The sequence below is a fragment of the Pteropus medius genome, unplaced genomic scaffold, assembly GCF_902729225.1.
Source record: "Pteropus medius unplaced genomic scaffold, Ma_sr-lr_union100, whole genome shotgun sequence".
NCBI classification, from domain to species: Eukaryota; Metazoa; Chordata; class Mammalia; order Chiroptera; family Pteropodidae; genus Pteropus; species Pteropus medius.
Window position 1 is genome coordinate 4,286,273 of NW_024349799.1, and position 15,206 is coordinate 4,301,478.

At 47.2% G+C, this 15,206-nt stretch overlaps 1 protein-coding gene across 1 annotated transcript; it reads left to right on the plus strand.

The window, feature by feature from the left end:
- Positions 1-3,848: 3,848 nt before the first annotated feature.
- On the plus strand, positions 3,849-4,793 carry LOC120621135 (olfactory receptor 4D2). The gene has a single exon (XM_039886500.1). The coding sequence runs from the start codon at positions 3,849-3,851 to the stop codon at positions 4,791-4,793; it is 945 nt and encodes a 314-aa protein (XP_039742434.1).
- Positions 4,794-15,206: the final 10,413 nt, after the last annotated feature.

Consider the following 15,206-nt stretch of genomic DNA (forward strand, 5'->3'; position numbering starts at 1 on the left):
TATAAAGAAATAGTGTTTGGGGGTAGCTACCTAACAACTATTCTCCATCGCTTCTCCCTTGCTTGTTCTCTATCATAGGCGTTTGCTTGTCCAGAACGCACAGGAGCTAAGAGAGTTCATGTAATCGTGTGATCTGGGAATGACAAATATAGTAAAAAGTGTTTTTTTTCAAGACAGCTTCTGGGGAAGATTTCTCCTCCATATGTAAAGGCAAGAGATTCAGGAGGGGAAGGAACCTACCCCACACCCCTTTCCTCATTTCCAGCCTTCGAATGAGACTGTGTGAGGTTGTACACAATGACTGAAGCCATGGAGGCCATCTTGACTCATGAGGGAAAGGCCAAGGGCATCCTAGATTCACTGAACAGCTGTCCTGACATCACTGAGCCAAGGGCCACAGACACCCTAATTGTTCTTAATGACTTTTATCCTCCTTCTTTTCTTATCGTCCATCTCCTTTTTCCTTTCTTCTCTCTTCTCTTTACCCTCCTCAAATATTTAAGTGTTCTGAAGCTGAGATGAGATGAGTCAGAGACACAGGCAAAGTTATAGGCCCTTAACTGCCCTCAGTAAGTCTTTTCTTAAACAAGATGGGGAGTATGAATAAGCAAAGGAGCTACTTCCCTGAATTCTCAATTCTCCCATTTCTTCTCCTCCTTGCTGTTGTGGAATAACAAACACTTGCATGTTATTTTCCTGCATAATGTCGATAATTCAGTTAATTCCAGTTCTGACCAGTTCATCAATGTATGTACTTCCAGTACTAGTCCTTGTATGAAAGAAAGGATCTTGCTGAGTATTAATTCATATATAAAGAGTACTAGAATTTTATAGATGGTGCAGTAGAATTGGATATGGATGGGGAAATAGCCTTAGGGTTGATTGGCAAAAAGAGAGTTTACAGGGTTTCAGTTTCCAGTGGAGTATACAAATGTTTTCCTACCTAAGATGTTGCCCATGTCAAGATCAATTAACATTTTTTAAAGTAAAATATCTAAGCAGTTGTCTCGATGATGCTCTGTGAAAGAATTGTCTATTGTGTAGAGGACAGTGAAACTTGAAGTCAATGGTTCTCCAACTGTGGCCTCAGAGAAGCAGCATCACCATCACCCAAAAATTCATTAAAAATGCAAATTCTCAGGCCCCACCTAAGACCTACGAAATCAAAATTTCCATGTGGGGTTTTGGAGTTGAAACATGCCCACCAGGTGATTCGAATGCATGCTTAAGGGCATGAACCACTGTTCTTTGAAATGAGTCCTTTCAAAATCCCAGAAATTGTGTTTCATTGGAAGAGACTCTGTCCTTTGATCTTGACTTGCTAATTCTATATTTCACGAATCTCTACAATTTCAATGTCCTTGGTAGTATTTTTTCCCCCGCTCAAGGCAGATTTCTCGAATAGTGTTTTTGAAGGACTTGAAACTTTTTAACAACTCCCATTGTTCCCTAGCCCCCAGCGGGAATCATTTCAGCTCTTTTGGAGCCCAGCCCAGTAGTTTCTCCCTGAGGGTATCCCCCCTTCTCCAAGGTCATGCCCAAGAGTAGTGTGAGTAGGGTGTGGGCAGGGACTAGGAAGCCGTGAAGCTGCTTGGAGAGGACCCCCCAGAAAGATGTAAGACTGAGCTCTCTTCTACCATTCAGGCTGAAGGAAGGTGAGAAACGGAGGGTGTCCTCACATGTTGATAGATAGGTTAGCAGTAATTAGGTTCTTGAAAACACCTGCTGGAGGGTGGGGAGAATGAATAAGTGACATAGACTTGGGAGTAGTAAGTCTAAAGTGTGAGGAAGACGTCAGGAAGTAATTTAGGCTAATGTGCTTTTAAAACAGCTGTTTCAGGTTACATGTGAATCCCAGTGATTTCAGTAACCAAGCATAGAACTGGCCTTATGCGAGAGGAAACCAGGAGGGAATGAGTTAAATCGTTTTCAAATTCTCCACATAATCAATTACCTCCTTAATACGTTAATCTGACATTTTTTGAACGTGTGCTCTATCAGAGTTGCTGTTCCATGTTCCAGAGCTAATAAGATATTGAAATTACAATGTGGTTGGTTGAGGGGAGAAGATGGAACAAACGAATGATGATAAACATATAACAGGTATTTTTAAAATGTTATAAAAACCTTGAGAAATGAGGAAATGGAGAATTGGTGAAAGGAGTGACAGAGTGGGTGACATTGAGCGGGTATTTTCTAAAGTAGAGAAGGAAGTGAACAGAATTCTAGGAAACGAACATGGCCGTAAACAAATATGCGGCATGTTTAGGAAACTATAATCCACTAAAGAGCCAGTGGTTCATAAGAGAAAGAGACACTGATTGGAAAGACAGGTGGAGCCTATGTTTTATAGCCCTGGATGGCATGCTGAGCGGAAGTTGCATGCACATGTGTAAGTGTGTATTTCCACCTTGACTTGATCTACAGGGTATTCGATGTGGCTGGCTCCTAAGGAGCAACAGTGAGCATCACTACAAGACTCTAAGTGAGAGCGGAGCGTGATCGGTCCAACATTTAGAAAGGACTCACGGACAGCTGTGTAGAAGGTGGACTGGAATGAAAGCAAATGGAAATGAAAGATAAGAGAATGAAAGATAAGATAAGGAGTTGCAGTGGGCCAGGTGAGAGAGAAAGGGAGACCGAGACAAAGCTGTGGTACTACGGAGACCACTTAACCACTCACCCTGTTACCCTCTATCTCTTACTCTTCATCTCCTTCACCTTTGGTCCCATTTCCCCTCCCACCTTTCCATTTCCCCTTCCTTCGCTCATTCTATTCCCCCTCGTCCCTTCCTGGTAATCTTCCTTTCATTCTTCACCTACTTCCATTTCTTTTTCTTCAACATTTTCCTTTCTCTTCTACCTTTAGATTTAATGCCATCTTCTAAAATTGCCGTCCTTTCAGAAGAGTTCTGCGTCTCCTTCAAAAAATACACGTATTATCTATTTCTTAATCTAACGGAACTCCCTTACCCCTCTCCCTCTTGTCTCCGCATACGCTCTGGGGCATCTCACCTGTAAAGGACAACCTACACAAGGGAGGGAGAGAAACTGGATGTCCCAGGTTGTCCAGCTGTATCCAAAGGCTCCTCTGCGTGGACCTGCACACCCACCCAGCCATCAACAGCAGGTACTTATTAAGTACAGACTAAGTGCAAGTTTGGGCACTGAGGGGTACAAATAAATTGAAAAACCAAGACCCAAGTCTCTAGGATCTTATGGTTAAACTGTGAGGGAAAAATGTAGACCTATGAAAAGTCCATTAGCATTATAATGTGTTAAATGTTGCCTGAAAATTCACTGATAGAAAAATTTATTAGAGACAGGAAGAAGAGAGGATGTCTTTATTGTAAAGATGACACAGAGGAGAGTGATTATCATTTACTATTCCAGGCACTGTTCTAGGAACTTTTTATGTGTCATTCCACTTAAGCCCTCAGTAAATTCTATAAAGTATTTTTATTCCTAACTTTCAGATGCGGAAACTGAGACTCAGAGAGAGTAAGTAACTTACTCAAGGTCCAATCTCAAGGAAGTAGAAGCCCTGAAATTTGACTGTAGGTCTGTTGGACTCCGAGTGTCTTCCCACTACTCTACTAATTGAACTTTTGAAAGGCAGGTTGCATGTGTCTCTGGACAGCTTTAAGATATCTCGTGAACGTATGTTCCAGCACCAACACGTAAACTCTCCAGAGACAAGACCATTTAATTTCCCCTGGTGCTATAGTCTGCACACGAGGATGACCATCACATGGACCTGGACGACTCGGTTTAGCCCGTGAGCACTAAAAGTGACTCATGCTTCTATGTCCGTGGTTCGTTTTCCTTAAGTGTATGGAGAAGAAGCCATGGAACCAGGGAACCTCACATGGATATCAGAATTTGTCTTCCTGGGGCTCTCACAGACTCAAGAGCTCCAGCTTTTCCTGTTTCTAGTGTTCCTGTTTGTCTACACCATCACTGTTGTGGGAAACCTCCTCATCGTGGTCACAGTGACCTCCGACTCCCGACTCCACACCCCCATGTACTTTCTGCTCCGAAACCTTGCTGTCATAGACCTCTGTTTCTCCTCAGTCACTGCCCCAAAGATGCTGGTGGATTTCGTCTCTGAGAAGAAGACCATCTCCTACCGGGGCTGCATGGCCCAGATCTTCTTCTTCCACTTTCTGGGAGGTGCCATGGTCTTCTTCCTCTCAGTGATGGCCTATGACCGCATCGTTGCCATCTCCCGGCCCCTCCACTATGTCACCATCATGAACACTCAGCTCTGTGTGGGGCTAGTGATGGCTGGCTGGGTGGGAGGCTTCATCCATTCCATTGCCCAGCTGGCTCTGATGCTCCCACTGCCCTTCTGTGGGCCCAACATCCTGGATAACTTCTACTGCGATGTCCCACAAGTGCTGAGACTTGCCTGCACTGACACCTCCACCTTAGAGCTCCTCATGATCTGCAACAGTGGGCTGCTGGACATCATCTGGTTCCTTCTGCTCCTGATCTCTTACTCGGTCATCCTGATGATGCTGAGGTCCCACTCGGGGCAGGCAAGGAGGAAGGCAGCTTCCACCTGCACCACCCATGTCATTGTGGTGTCTATGGTCTTCATTCCAAGCATTTACCTCTATGCCCGGCCCTTCACCACCTTCTCCATGGACAAGGCTGTGTCCATCAGCCACACAGTCATGACCCCTATGCTCAACCCCATGATCTACACCCTGAGGAACCAGGAGATGCAGGCAGCAGTGAAGAGATTAGGGAGGCGCTGGCTGGTTTGTAAAAGAGAGGACAGTGGATAGGTCACTTCTCTTTGTCTTGGTTTTCCATTTGTAGAGTGGAGAGAGAGCTACTGTATCTACTCTCTTTATAGGCTATGGTTATGTTGTGAGGGTCATCAAAGAAGTGAATGAGTTTTAAAACTAAAAAACTTAGATTTTTAGGAAAAAGGAAATATCTCTTTTTTTTTGTTCATGACATGTAATTTGAATACTCCTATGACAATTAGATATATTCTCATGGAAACATTCAGAAAGCCACACCCTCCTTTCCACTTTCTTGGTGGACAGTTTTCTTCTATGATTACTGCATTTCCCCATAAAAGCAGTTCTGTTTTCTGTATTTTGACCTCTTTTCCCAATACCCCCTTTGCTCTTTGTTCAGAATTTGGAGACTTAGCTCTAAATTAGGAGACCTTGATCCATAACTTACCAAACTGGTGACTCATGGATTCTTCTTCATCAAACTGGCATAAAACAATATCTGTCCCAATAATCTCACAGATTTGCTATGAGTCAAATTAAAGTGGGTAAGAGTAATTTGTAAACCATAAAACTTATGTGAGGATTATTGTTATTATTATTCCTGACATTTTTCCCCATCAGTTGAGTAGTGTTTTAAAAGCAGGGCAGAAATTCCCAAGTTCAGTGAGGGAGGCGTGGGGTGGTGGGGTTGTCCTCCAGAGGAGCCATGCAACATGCCCAAGGGTGAAACGGAACACAGAGTGAGCATAAATTCAGGATTATGTCTCCAGGACTCTGACTAATTGCTATCCACCTACTCACACCCATTTTCAGACTCAATACTTTTTACAAACAAGACTGGGAAGATCCATTTATTCATTTATTCATTCATTAATATTTGTAAATATGCATTTGGGGCCTGATGTAGTGCTTTATGGAAAGTGCTCTTTAACAGTTTGTCGACTCTTTATCTATCTCTTTCTTCCCCCTACATTGATAGATCTTCTCTATCTTCCCCCTTCCTCTTTCCCTGTCTCCTTCCTTACATTGATTTCTGCCAGTTTAATCTTTACATCCATCTGAGCCTTTTTCCCCCAATTCACCAGCGTGCCTTGCTTCTTTTCGTCTTGGACCTCCATGCCACACACCCATCATATCTTTTCTCTACTATCAACGTGGGCTTTGGGGTCAGGTTGTTAAGGCAGAGTCGAAGAGAAGAAATAGGTTATTGTTGGAGTTGCAAGAGGCTGAGACCCCAATAAGTTTATATAAAAAGAGGGGATTTATTTTAAAGAAATAAAGGTCTCTCTGAAGTAAAATGGAATTGGGTATTGTGAGAATGAGAACCTGTCAGGGCTGACACAGCTAGTCTCTGTGCCTCCTTACCTCCCTTCATCCCTCCCTGCCTGCTCAGCCATCTTTACACGGCTCAGATGGGAACTCAGCTCCAAAATCTGACTTTTCCATTCGGCCTTCCGCAGTCGACTAGGTCAGTCTCTCATGGTTCAAATTTTAAAGTCTTATGAAAATAATCTGATTGGCTGAGGTTGGACCTTGTGGCTAGTGTGGCTGAGGGATATGCTGGTCATGTTATATAAGCGTGGCCATCCAGGGATTGTGGGTGAGAGTTGTTCTCAGAGAAAAAACATATAGTTGGACAGATGCCCCACATACATGTCTGCCATGAAAAGAACAAGCAGGGCACTCCTTAAATGACACTATTCAAGGAACTTGATGTTAGTTGTGTATAGACATTCATGTTCTTATTCATCTATGAAACAAATATTTATTGAGTGCCTACAATTTACACTTTCTTTCCTAATTTGTCCTCCTTATCTTAGGTTCTTAGGGAAGTTTTCTGACTTTGTTTTGGCTGAACCAAGGGAAGAAAGGACAGGAGCCTAAAAATGCAGGGCATCGTGAGAGGACACATGTAACAGTGACAGGCGCTGATGCAGTAGGAGCCATCAGCAGTTGCCGAGGGAGCTAGGAGAAAGAGAGAGCTCAAAGCAGGAGAGTTGGCAGCCGGGGCACCCAAGAATAACGATGCCTGCCTGGACATCCACCCACACTCATGTCTCCTACACCTCATGAATGCAGGGGCATAGCGCAACAGGGCAGAGGGTGCCTGTGCAGGATATAGGGGGTTCTTTTCCTGTGGAGAATTTAAAAACAACAATAAAACTGAGTAAAGGTCAGTTTTTATAATTGTCATGCCCAGGCAACTCTAAACAATGTCGAAATTAAAATATTCCTCCCTGCCCTTCATAAGCTTGGGTGTTCTCTGTGTGTGTGTGTGTGTGTGTGTGTGTGTGTGTGTCTGTGTGATGCCAGAGAGGCCCCTGAGGAGAGAAGGCCTCATAGGAATTCCTGAGAGAGAATTAGAATCAGAGAGGGCAGAAGGCCAGCGACCTGATGAAAGAGGAGAGTGGAGGACCTCATGCTGTCTCTGGTTCTGCACAGGCGTCAATATAGCAGCAACTGAGGTGCAGGCCACGCGGGGAAGAGGAGGTTGAGTTGAAGCTGGGTGCGCTATGACAGGGACTGGGCCTGGGGAGCCCCTTACAACCCTCCTAAGAACCTGGAAATGGGGCCACGGGCCCTGGGGCCCACCCCACAGTGTGACTTGACAGAGAAGCCGTGAAGGCCTGGAGATCTGCTGCTTCCCTGTGGGAACTCCCATGAGGACAGGACATGTTGCTTTCCCCTTTCTTCCTCCTCACACCAACACCAGATGGGAGACGCTACAGAGAAGAAGAAAGGCGTGTAAGGAGACAGACAAGTAACAAATGGACAAACAAACAAACAAACAAACAAATAAATAAATAAATAAATAAAAAGATAATTTCATCGCCTAAAATCGATGAAGGAAAGGCATGGAGTGATGTGACCGGTGGGGTGGGCGGCATTATAAAATGCGGTCAGGGAAGGAATCTCTGAGGAGGCGATATCTGAGGAGAGACCTGAATAATAAGAAGGAGCCAGTCAGACAAAGAGCTGGGTGAAGGGCAAGCAGTCTATACAAAAGAAAAAGCTAGTGCAAAGGTCCTGAGGTAAGAATGGGCTTGGTGGCCAGAGGCGAAAGGGAAGAGGACAGTGTTACTGGAGTGTGGTGATCAAAGAGGATCTTGGTAGGAGTGAGGTCTAAGATGTTGTGTTAGTTATCCACCACTGCATAACGAACAAACCCAAAGCTTAGCAGCTTAAAACAGAAATAATAAAATATTTATTATTTCTCATGGGTTCAGTGAGCCGGAAATTCTGACAGGGCACTGCAGGGACAGCTTATCTCTACTTCGTGATGTCTTGGGCCTCAGCTGAAACGCTCAAAGGCAAGGGGTAGAATTATCTGCAGCTTCATTTACTCACATCTGGCTGTTGCTGTTGGTGTCCACTGGGCGCCTAGATAAGGCTGTTGCCTGGTCTTTCCACGTGGCCTGGTCTTCCTCACAACATGGCAGCTGGGTCCCAAGGACAAGTGTCCTGAGAGAGAGCAAGACGAAGGTTGTATCTTTTTTACCATGTAACCTCAGAAGTCGCATAATATCACTTCTAGCACATTCTATTAAAAGCGAGCCACCAATTCCAGCCCGTATTCAAGGGAGGGGAATTAGACTCTATTTTTTGAATGAGGAGTGTCAAAGAATTTGTGGGTATACTTTCAAATCACCACCGATGGAGATAGCAGCCAGATCATTAGTTAGAATTTTACTTTAAATGCAATGAAAGTTTCCAGGGGGTTTGGGTGAAGATGCAGGGTGGTAGTGTGATTTAATGAATATTTTTAAAGGTCTTATTGACTGCTGGGCAAAGGATGGGTTAAAGAGCTCAAACCCGGTGGAGTGAGTTAAGAGCCTGACTTGGAGCAAGGAGACCTGGATTCAAATTCAAGTTCCAGCACTAACTAGCACTAACTAGCTACATTACCTTAGGCAGGTCTCCTAACACTGGAAGGTGTAGGAGTAGCTTTTTGCATTTATATAAGGATTTACATGGGGTTTTTTCCTTTCTCAGACCTGCAGGGGAATGTTTGTTTCATTAGATGTCTGGTTTTTGCTTACCAGCAGAACCCTAGCGCCAAGGACAGGCCCTGCGACATGAAGGCTCTCCATAAAAATTTGTTAAAAGAATAAACAAACAATATTGTAAACCCCACAATAATCCTTGAAGACAGACATCTTCTCTGACTTTCTGGTTCTGCAGTGTACCCACCAACCCAATAAGCCTTCAGGAACTGGGTGGCATGGGGAAGGGGCATTGGGGGGAGCAACTGGCTTCATCTCTTCTGGAATAATCCTGCGCCCCATTCCGGATTCAAGTCCATGAGCCCTGATTCCATTCAGAAGCATCACCACTGCCCAGATGGACACAAAGAGAGTTAAGACGATTTTTGTTCAGAGCCCAGGATGATGGCAGACCCAGGACAGCCTGCTCTGAGGGCCACAGGAAGCATCAAGCAGTAGCACATTCCTGGCTGACTGATTGCCTTCTAGGGACAGTGGAGAGCAGAGAGGAGCTTCACTGTTCCCATGACCTCACCAGGAGACTACACTGTGGGGGTAGGACAGGAAGAGTGGAAAGAGAGAGTAGCTCTTTCCTAGTGCAAAGAACCTTGGCTAGCAGGCTTTCTGCCTTTGATATTAGGTGCTGGCTCCAGCCACCTTCTGTACTGCCAAGGGGTTGGGTCCATGAGCTCACCACTCCCAGGCTCATCACCACCACGGGTGGGTGAAACCTGCATTGTTTGCATTTTCGAACCCTCTAAATTCTAAATACAAGAGGCTATTGCGTTCAAGAGGGTGTCTAAATTCCTACAGTCTTCAGGCATTCACTTTTTCCTAGATGTATTGAGATGCCAGGATGCAAAAACAGATCAGCGGGGGCCCTTTCTTATGGCAAGACTGCGTGTAAGCCAGGAAGGCAGAGGGCGGGTGCAGCCCTGGCTCTTAGCCTCTGGTACGCAGCCCCTGCCCCTTTTTGTGCTTTTCTCTGTCCGGAGTGGCTTCCATCCCCTCCCTGGGGTGGTCACCATTACAGCCTCACCCAGGTGAGGGCCTGGAGAGTATAACTGGAACAGCCCATGTGGCCTGTCAGAGCCTCCTCAAGTCCCACCCAGGGGCCACCAGGTCCAAGGCACCTTCCCAACCTGTGTGAGGAGGCGCCTCTCCATCAGGTCACACCCTTGCCCTTGGGAGCCTGGGCGAGAAGCAGGTAGTTTGTAGAGTCAGACCCAGGTTGAGACCCACGTGATTTTCTCTCTACCTCAGCAATAAAACTGAGGTTCCAAGAGGCAGCACCTGCCTCATAGGGTCAATGGAGAACTCAGGTGAGCGTAGTTAAGCACAGAGCACAGGCTGGCAAATGGCAAGCGCAGTAAATCACCCCAAGCAGCCACAGTCCATTCGCTGGGACCAGCACTGCCAGGCCTATGGGTACCTCATAAGTGGCTGTTTAACTCTTTAGGTCACTGACTCAAAGCAGGGTCTGCCTTGTCTGCAAGCCCCCTTGTCCCCAGTTTCTGCCCCTGAGAATTCCCAGTCTGATGGCAGAAGTGAGGTACAATTCTCACACAAGGCCAAGGCATGAGGGAGGATCAGCTTGCCCTCAGCTGACCCCTCAGCCTCGACCTGTTCACCTCTCAAGTGCTCACCATCGGCCCCTCCTGCCTCCAGAACATTTCTGCCCATTACTGACTTTATTAGCAGGTTATAGAGGTCAAAGCCTTGCTCAAGGTCACACAGCCAGGGTGGCGCTGGGCTCTCAGGACAGCTCTCAAATGCCCCCACAGCAAGTCTCTTCTGGCCTCACTAAAAACAGAACCACCAGAGCTGCCTCTCTCAGGAGAGTCTTCAGCTCTGGAACACACACGTACACACATGCGCATCTGCACCCACACGCCTGGCCCGCCCCAGCCTCTGGCAGAGTGTGAGCCACCGCAGTTTGACTCAAGCCCCTTCTCCCTGCAAACTTCAGGGTTCTTGTCATTAGAATAGGGTCAAGGACCCCTTTCCCAGGAACCCCTAGGAACAAAAGCAGGCCCACAGGCCCTGAGCCCTGCTCTACTGCAGCTGTCTCCATGGAGGCCGTTGGAGCTGAGCAGATAAAGAGATCCAATCAGGCCTGTGGCCAGCAGCTCCACCAAGGCTGGTGGACGGTTCTTGTGAAAGTGGTTGCAGAAGGTTGAGGTTTTGAGATGGCCAGGGCAGGGCGGGAAAAGGCTCTTGGGTATGGTAGCTGAAGGGTGCTAGGGAGGAAAGGCTCCCTTGTGGTCCAGGGTATGGGCCTCGGCCTGGCAGGTCCAAGACAGCAAAGGCATCCGCTGACCTGGGGCTGGCCTGTCCCAGGGAGAACAACACCCCTGACCAGAGGAAGCACTTCTAATAGATGTACAGGCACAAACCCAATCGCTGACCCAAGAGCTGTGACAGGCATGGTCACAGTAGATGCATTCATGCCATTTTCTGTGTTAGGTGCTGAGGTTACAGTGAGCAATGGAGCAGGCACAGATCTTTTCTGTATGGCACTCACAGGCCAGCAGGGAGCTGGAGCTTAATCAGACCCAACCACAGAAATACACCTGTAATTATAATGATGTTCAGTTCTATGAAGAAGCTGTCAGAGGAAGGACCAGGAAGACTCAGCTTCTTGAGCTGGGGCCAGTGGGGCTGGGACAGGAAAGGCTCCCTGTGGATGGGGCCAGGAGGGTCACTAAGCACAAAGCGGGAAGGGCCTTCATGGTTGAGACCCACAGCAGGTGGGAGTAGGCCCATTTCAGGAGCTGAAAGCCAGTGGGTTTAGAGGGCAGAGGATTAGAGAGAGGAGACGGGTTCTGGAGAATCAGAGCGTGCAGGCCTGGGGGCTCCTTTCTTTAGGAGGAGCTGCATGGAGGGCCAAGAAGAGTTAGCAGAGGGGACAGTATGCTCATGGGACCAGGTGCCAAGTCCCCCAGGGCCTTCTACTCCCACGGCCACTAGGGAGGGAGGGAGAGCAGATGAGGGGTTGGCTAGTCGGGACCCTGATCCCCAAGGGCACCCCGCACCCTTCCTCTTGCACCTTATTCCCAGTTTCCAAGCAGCCTTATCTCCTCCTGTTACCCGGAGTGGTCTTTTTGATGTGTCTTGTTACAAATCTTTCCCTCCTATGTGGCCCAGACTTGGAATCTTATTTTTTGCCCACTTCCCTTTCGGAGAGCTTTCCCCCTCATGACACTTCAACCTCCATGGTCCAACGAAGCCTACAAGCTTCAAATGAACGCATTTTTATTACTTATCCTTTAATATGTGGTTTTCAATTCGGAGAATTCCCAGTTATACAGTGGCTCTATCAGCTACATGTATTTGCTTCGAGAGTAAATTCCAGATCATCTGAGTTCACACGCATCCGAGCTGGTTTCGTCTCCATCACCTGTAACACTGCATGTTTTTCGGGTTTAAACAGTTGGTTTGATATAAACAGTGATAACACAGCAATTGTGAAGATGGAGAGACAGAACCTGATAGTTTGTGTGACCATTTGGAGTTCTGATTTGTGTTTAAAATTTAAAACAGTGAAACAGAATGCAACCGGCAAGTATAATATTTGTAAAGTGCAAATTTCACTCTATTCGCAAATATTTTACTGAATTTAAATATCTTTAACATTGAAATTTATTCTTTAAAATTTTTTATTTTAAAACCAAAGAATCAAGAACACAGACACTGTAATGATATATTAAATATTTTATTAAAACCACCAACATGTAGGTAGTTTTCCCCTTCACTTAAGGAACATTCATGTAATTAACGAGTTTTGATCTGTTACTCTTTTCTTTTTATATTGTAATAATTTATTTTTATTTCTTTACTGGTACGATTATATACACAAAGTTTAATATAAGAGAACTTTCACACATTTCTTTTCTGTCCATTATTATTACTTGTTTCATTTACTGAGTGTTACTGAAAATAATCTTGCTGGGTAGAGGACGGGCATCAAAAAATAATCTGCTCCCAGTTATCAGTTACTCTACATTGCCACTGGGCAACACTTAGTCCCAAGGAAAATCTAAAATCTCTCCAGTGAGGTTTCCGTGGGCATCATGAAAAGTCCCGCGTGGGGCCTGTGGCCCACACCTCTCTTCCGGTCTCCGGGTGTGTGTGGCCCTGACCGCAGGAAAAAAGCAGATGTCAAAGCCGAACACTGTGAGACCTGGCAAGGACCCCACATGTCCAGGCCTGCCCCATAGTGAAGGTCACGGCTGGAGAGGGGCAGGTGCCTACCCTAGGAGCCCCTGGAAGGCTTCTCCCTCCATCAGTCACTCCATTCGGTCTCCAGTGGCCCCAGCACTGACAACTGGCATACCCACTCCGACTTGAGGTGGAGTGCTCAGAGACCAGGGTCTGGACAGTCCTGACTTGGGGGGCTTCCTTCCCTTCCTCCCTCCATTCTTCCTTCCTTCCTGGCACCCAGGCCTGGATGGTCTGTGAAGCCCTTGTGCTCACTGTCCCCCACCCTGCAACCTTGGGGGACAGCTTGGAGTGAGCTCAATAAGTAAGTGACAATGGGCAGAACAGTAAGACTTATCCACAGACATTACTGAGCATCCGCTGTGTTCCAGGCACTATGGTAACAGTTTACATTTATTCCCATAATGACTCTGTAAGTTAGACGTAGTGGTGACCTCCGTTTGACAGTGAGCAGGCAGTCTCAGAGGGTAAGGAGCTTGCCCAAGTGGATGATATAGTGCTGGAACTGGGACCTGGGCCAGTTCTGAGTCAACTCTCTGTACTGTTCTCAACAAGGTCTTGGGTGCTGAGTGCTATGAGTCCCAGAAGGAGCCTTCCTGCAGAATTAGCAGATGCCTAGAAGCAGACAAGGCAGAGGGCTGGGCGTAGGCAGGGAGGGGGCGGAGGGGTGTTGTCTGTGGAAGGTCAAAGTGGCTGGAGGGTAGGGGCAGGGTCCTGTGGCAGGGCGGGCAGCAGAAAGCAGGCCGATGGGGCAAGGGACCAGGTGGTAGACCTAGCATTTCATTTGGTCCCCTTGTTTTCCAGTCCGCCCTAGCACCTGCCCTTCATAGACTGATTGGACAGGGCCCCTCTGTGGTTCCTTCCTACCTGCTTGCCTCTCATCAGCACCTCGAACAGCTGATGAGCCAAAGCCCCCCAGAGATTGGCCAACATGGCGGGCAGGATGTAGAGCCCAGGGTTCAGTCTTGAGCTTCTCCCAATCACCCACACCAGCCCACAGCTGTGGCAAAACCTTTGCACAACTCACTGTTGTTGAAGAATTAGAGTTCTCTCTGGAGGAGAGCAGAGCTCATTCTGAGTTCTCTTTAGGGGGGACCCTGGAAGGAAGGCAACCTGGGTTACCGTGGCTTCCAAACTTCTATGATCACCTGGCTTTCTGAGGACTGGAAAGTGAAGCACGTTCGAGGATCATGCTATTTTTTAAGTCTCTCTTCTTTATGAGGTTCACTATACTCATCTCACAGGTTTGGAAACTGAGGTCCAGGGCATGGTGTGATTTAACCCAAGTCATGCAGGGGGTCAGGATGCTTCTAGCACCTCCTCAGCGACTTTCCCTCTCAAAGGAGAGGAGCCCCTGCTGAAGATAAGGAGATAATATCTGGAGCTTGTGAAAGCGATTGCTAAAGGGGCAGTTTCAAGAGCAACCGTCTGGCAGGTGGCGTTGGTGTGGGAGGAGGAGGCTGTGGAGGGCGTTGGGGTTGGGTTTAGGCAAGGCATGGGAAATAGAGAGCAGGAGACAAAGATACTTGAAACAGCCCTCACGGGAGTCTGGAGCAGGTATGAGGTCTGCACTGAGGAAGGGATGAATATGTCCACCTGAAGCAGACTGCAGGATGCAGTGGGGGTGATTCTGGAGCTGAGCATGGAGAGATTAGCATGGGTCTCCAGCCAGACCAGGATGGGGTCAGAGCAAAGGGTGAGCACGGCTCATCCAGTGGAGGGAACTGCAGGAGGAAAGGCAAGAAGATGTGAGAGGGCATGTCCCTTGGGGGAAGATTGGCTAGGATGTTCTACTATTAGGATATGGAAATGGAGGCTCAGCCGAGGTCACACAGGTAGTGACAGAGCCAGGTCCAACCCAGGTGGCCCTGAGCCCACTGCAGCAAGCCTCCTCCAAGGAAGTACTGCGGATCAGTCCCAGCATTTACACCTACTACTCAGCACACACCTAAACTACTGATAGGCACTGAAGAAATGTCTGGAGAAGCACTAAACCCCAGACAGGTCCTCAGCTTTCACGGAGGCCTGCTACCGTTGCTCTGCTGGGTGCTGTACATCTCACAGTGTCTCCCACATGGTCCCGTAAGGTAGCTCACTTAATTTTCACTGTCAGGCCCTGCCCCAGCCATCACCTCATCCTCTCCTGACATCTTAGAGAGTGCTATTATGGATAGGGAGTAAGAGTGAGGACCTGAATCGTTAATCCTGCATCATTCATCCATTCGACAAACAGTACGGCAGACCCGGT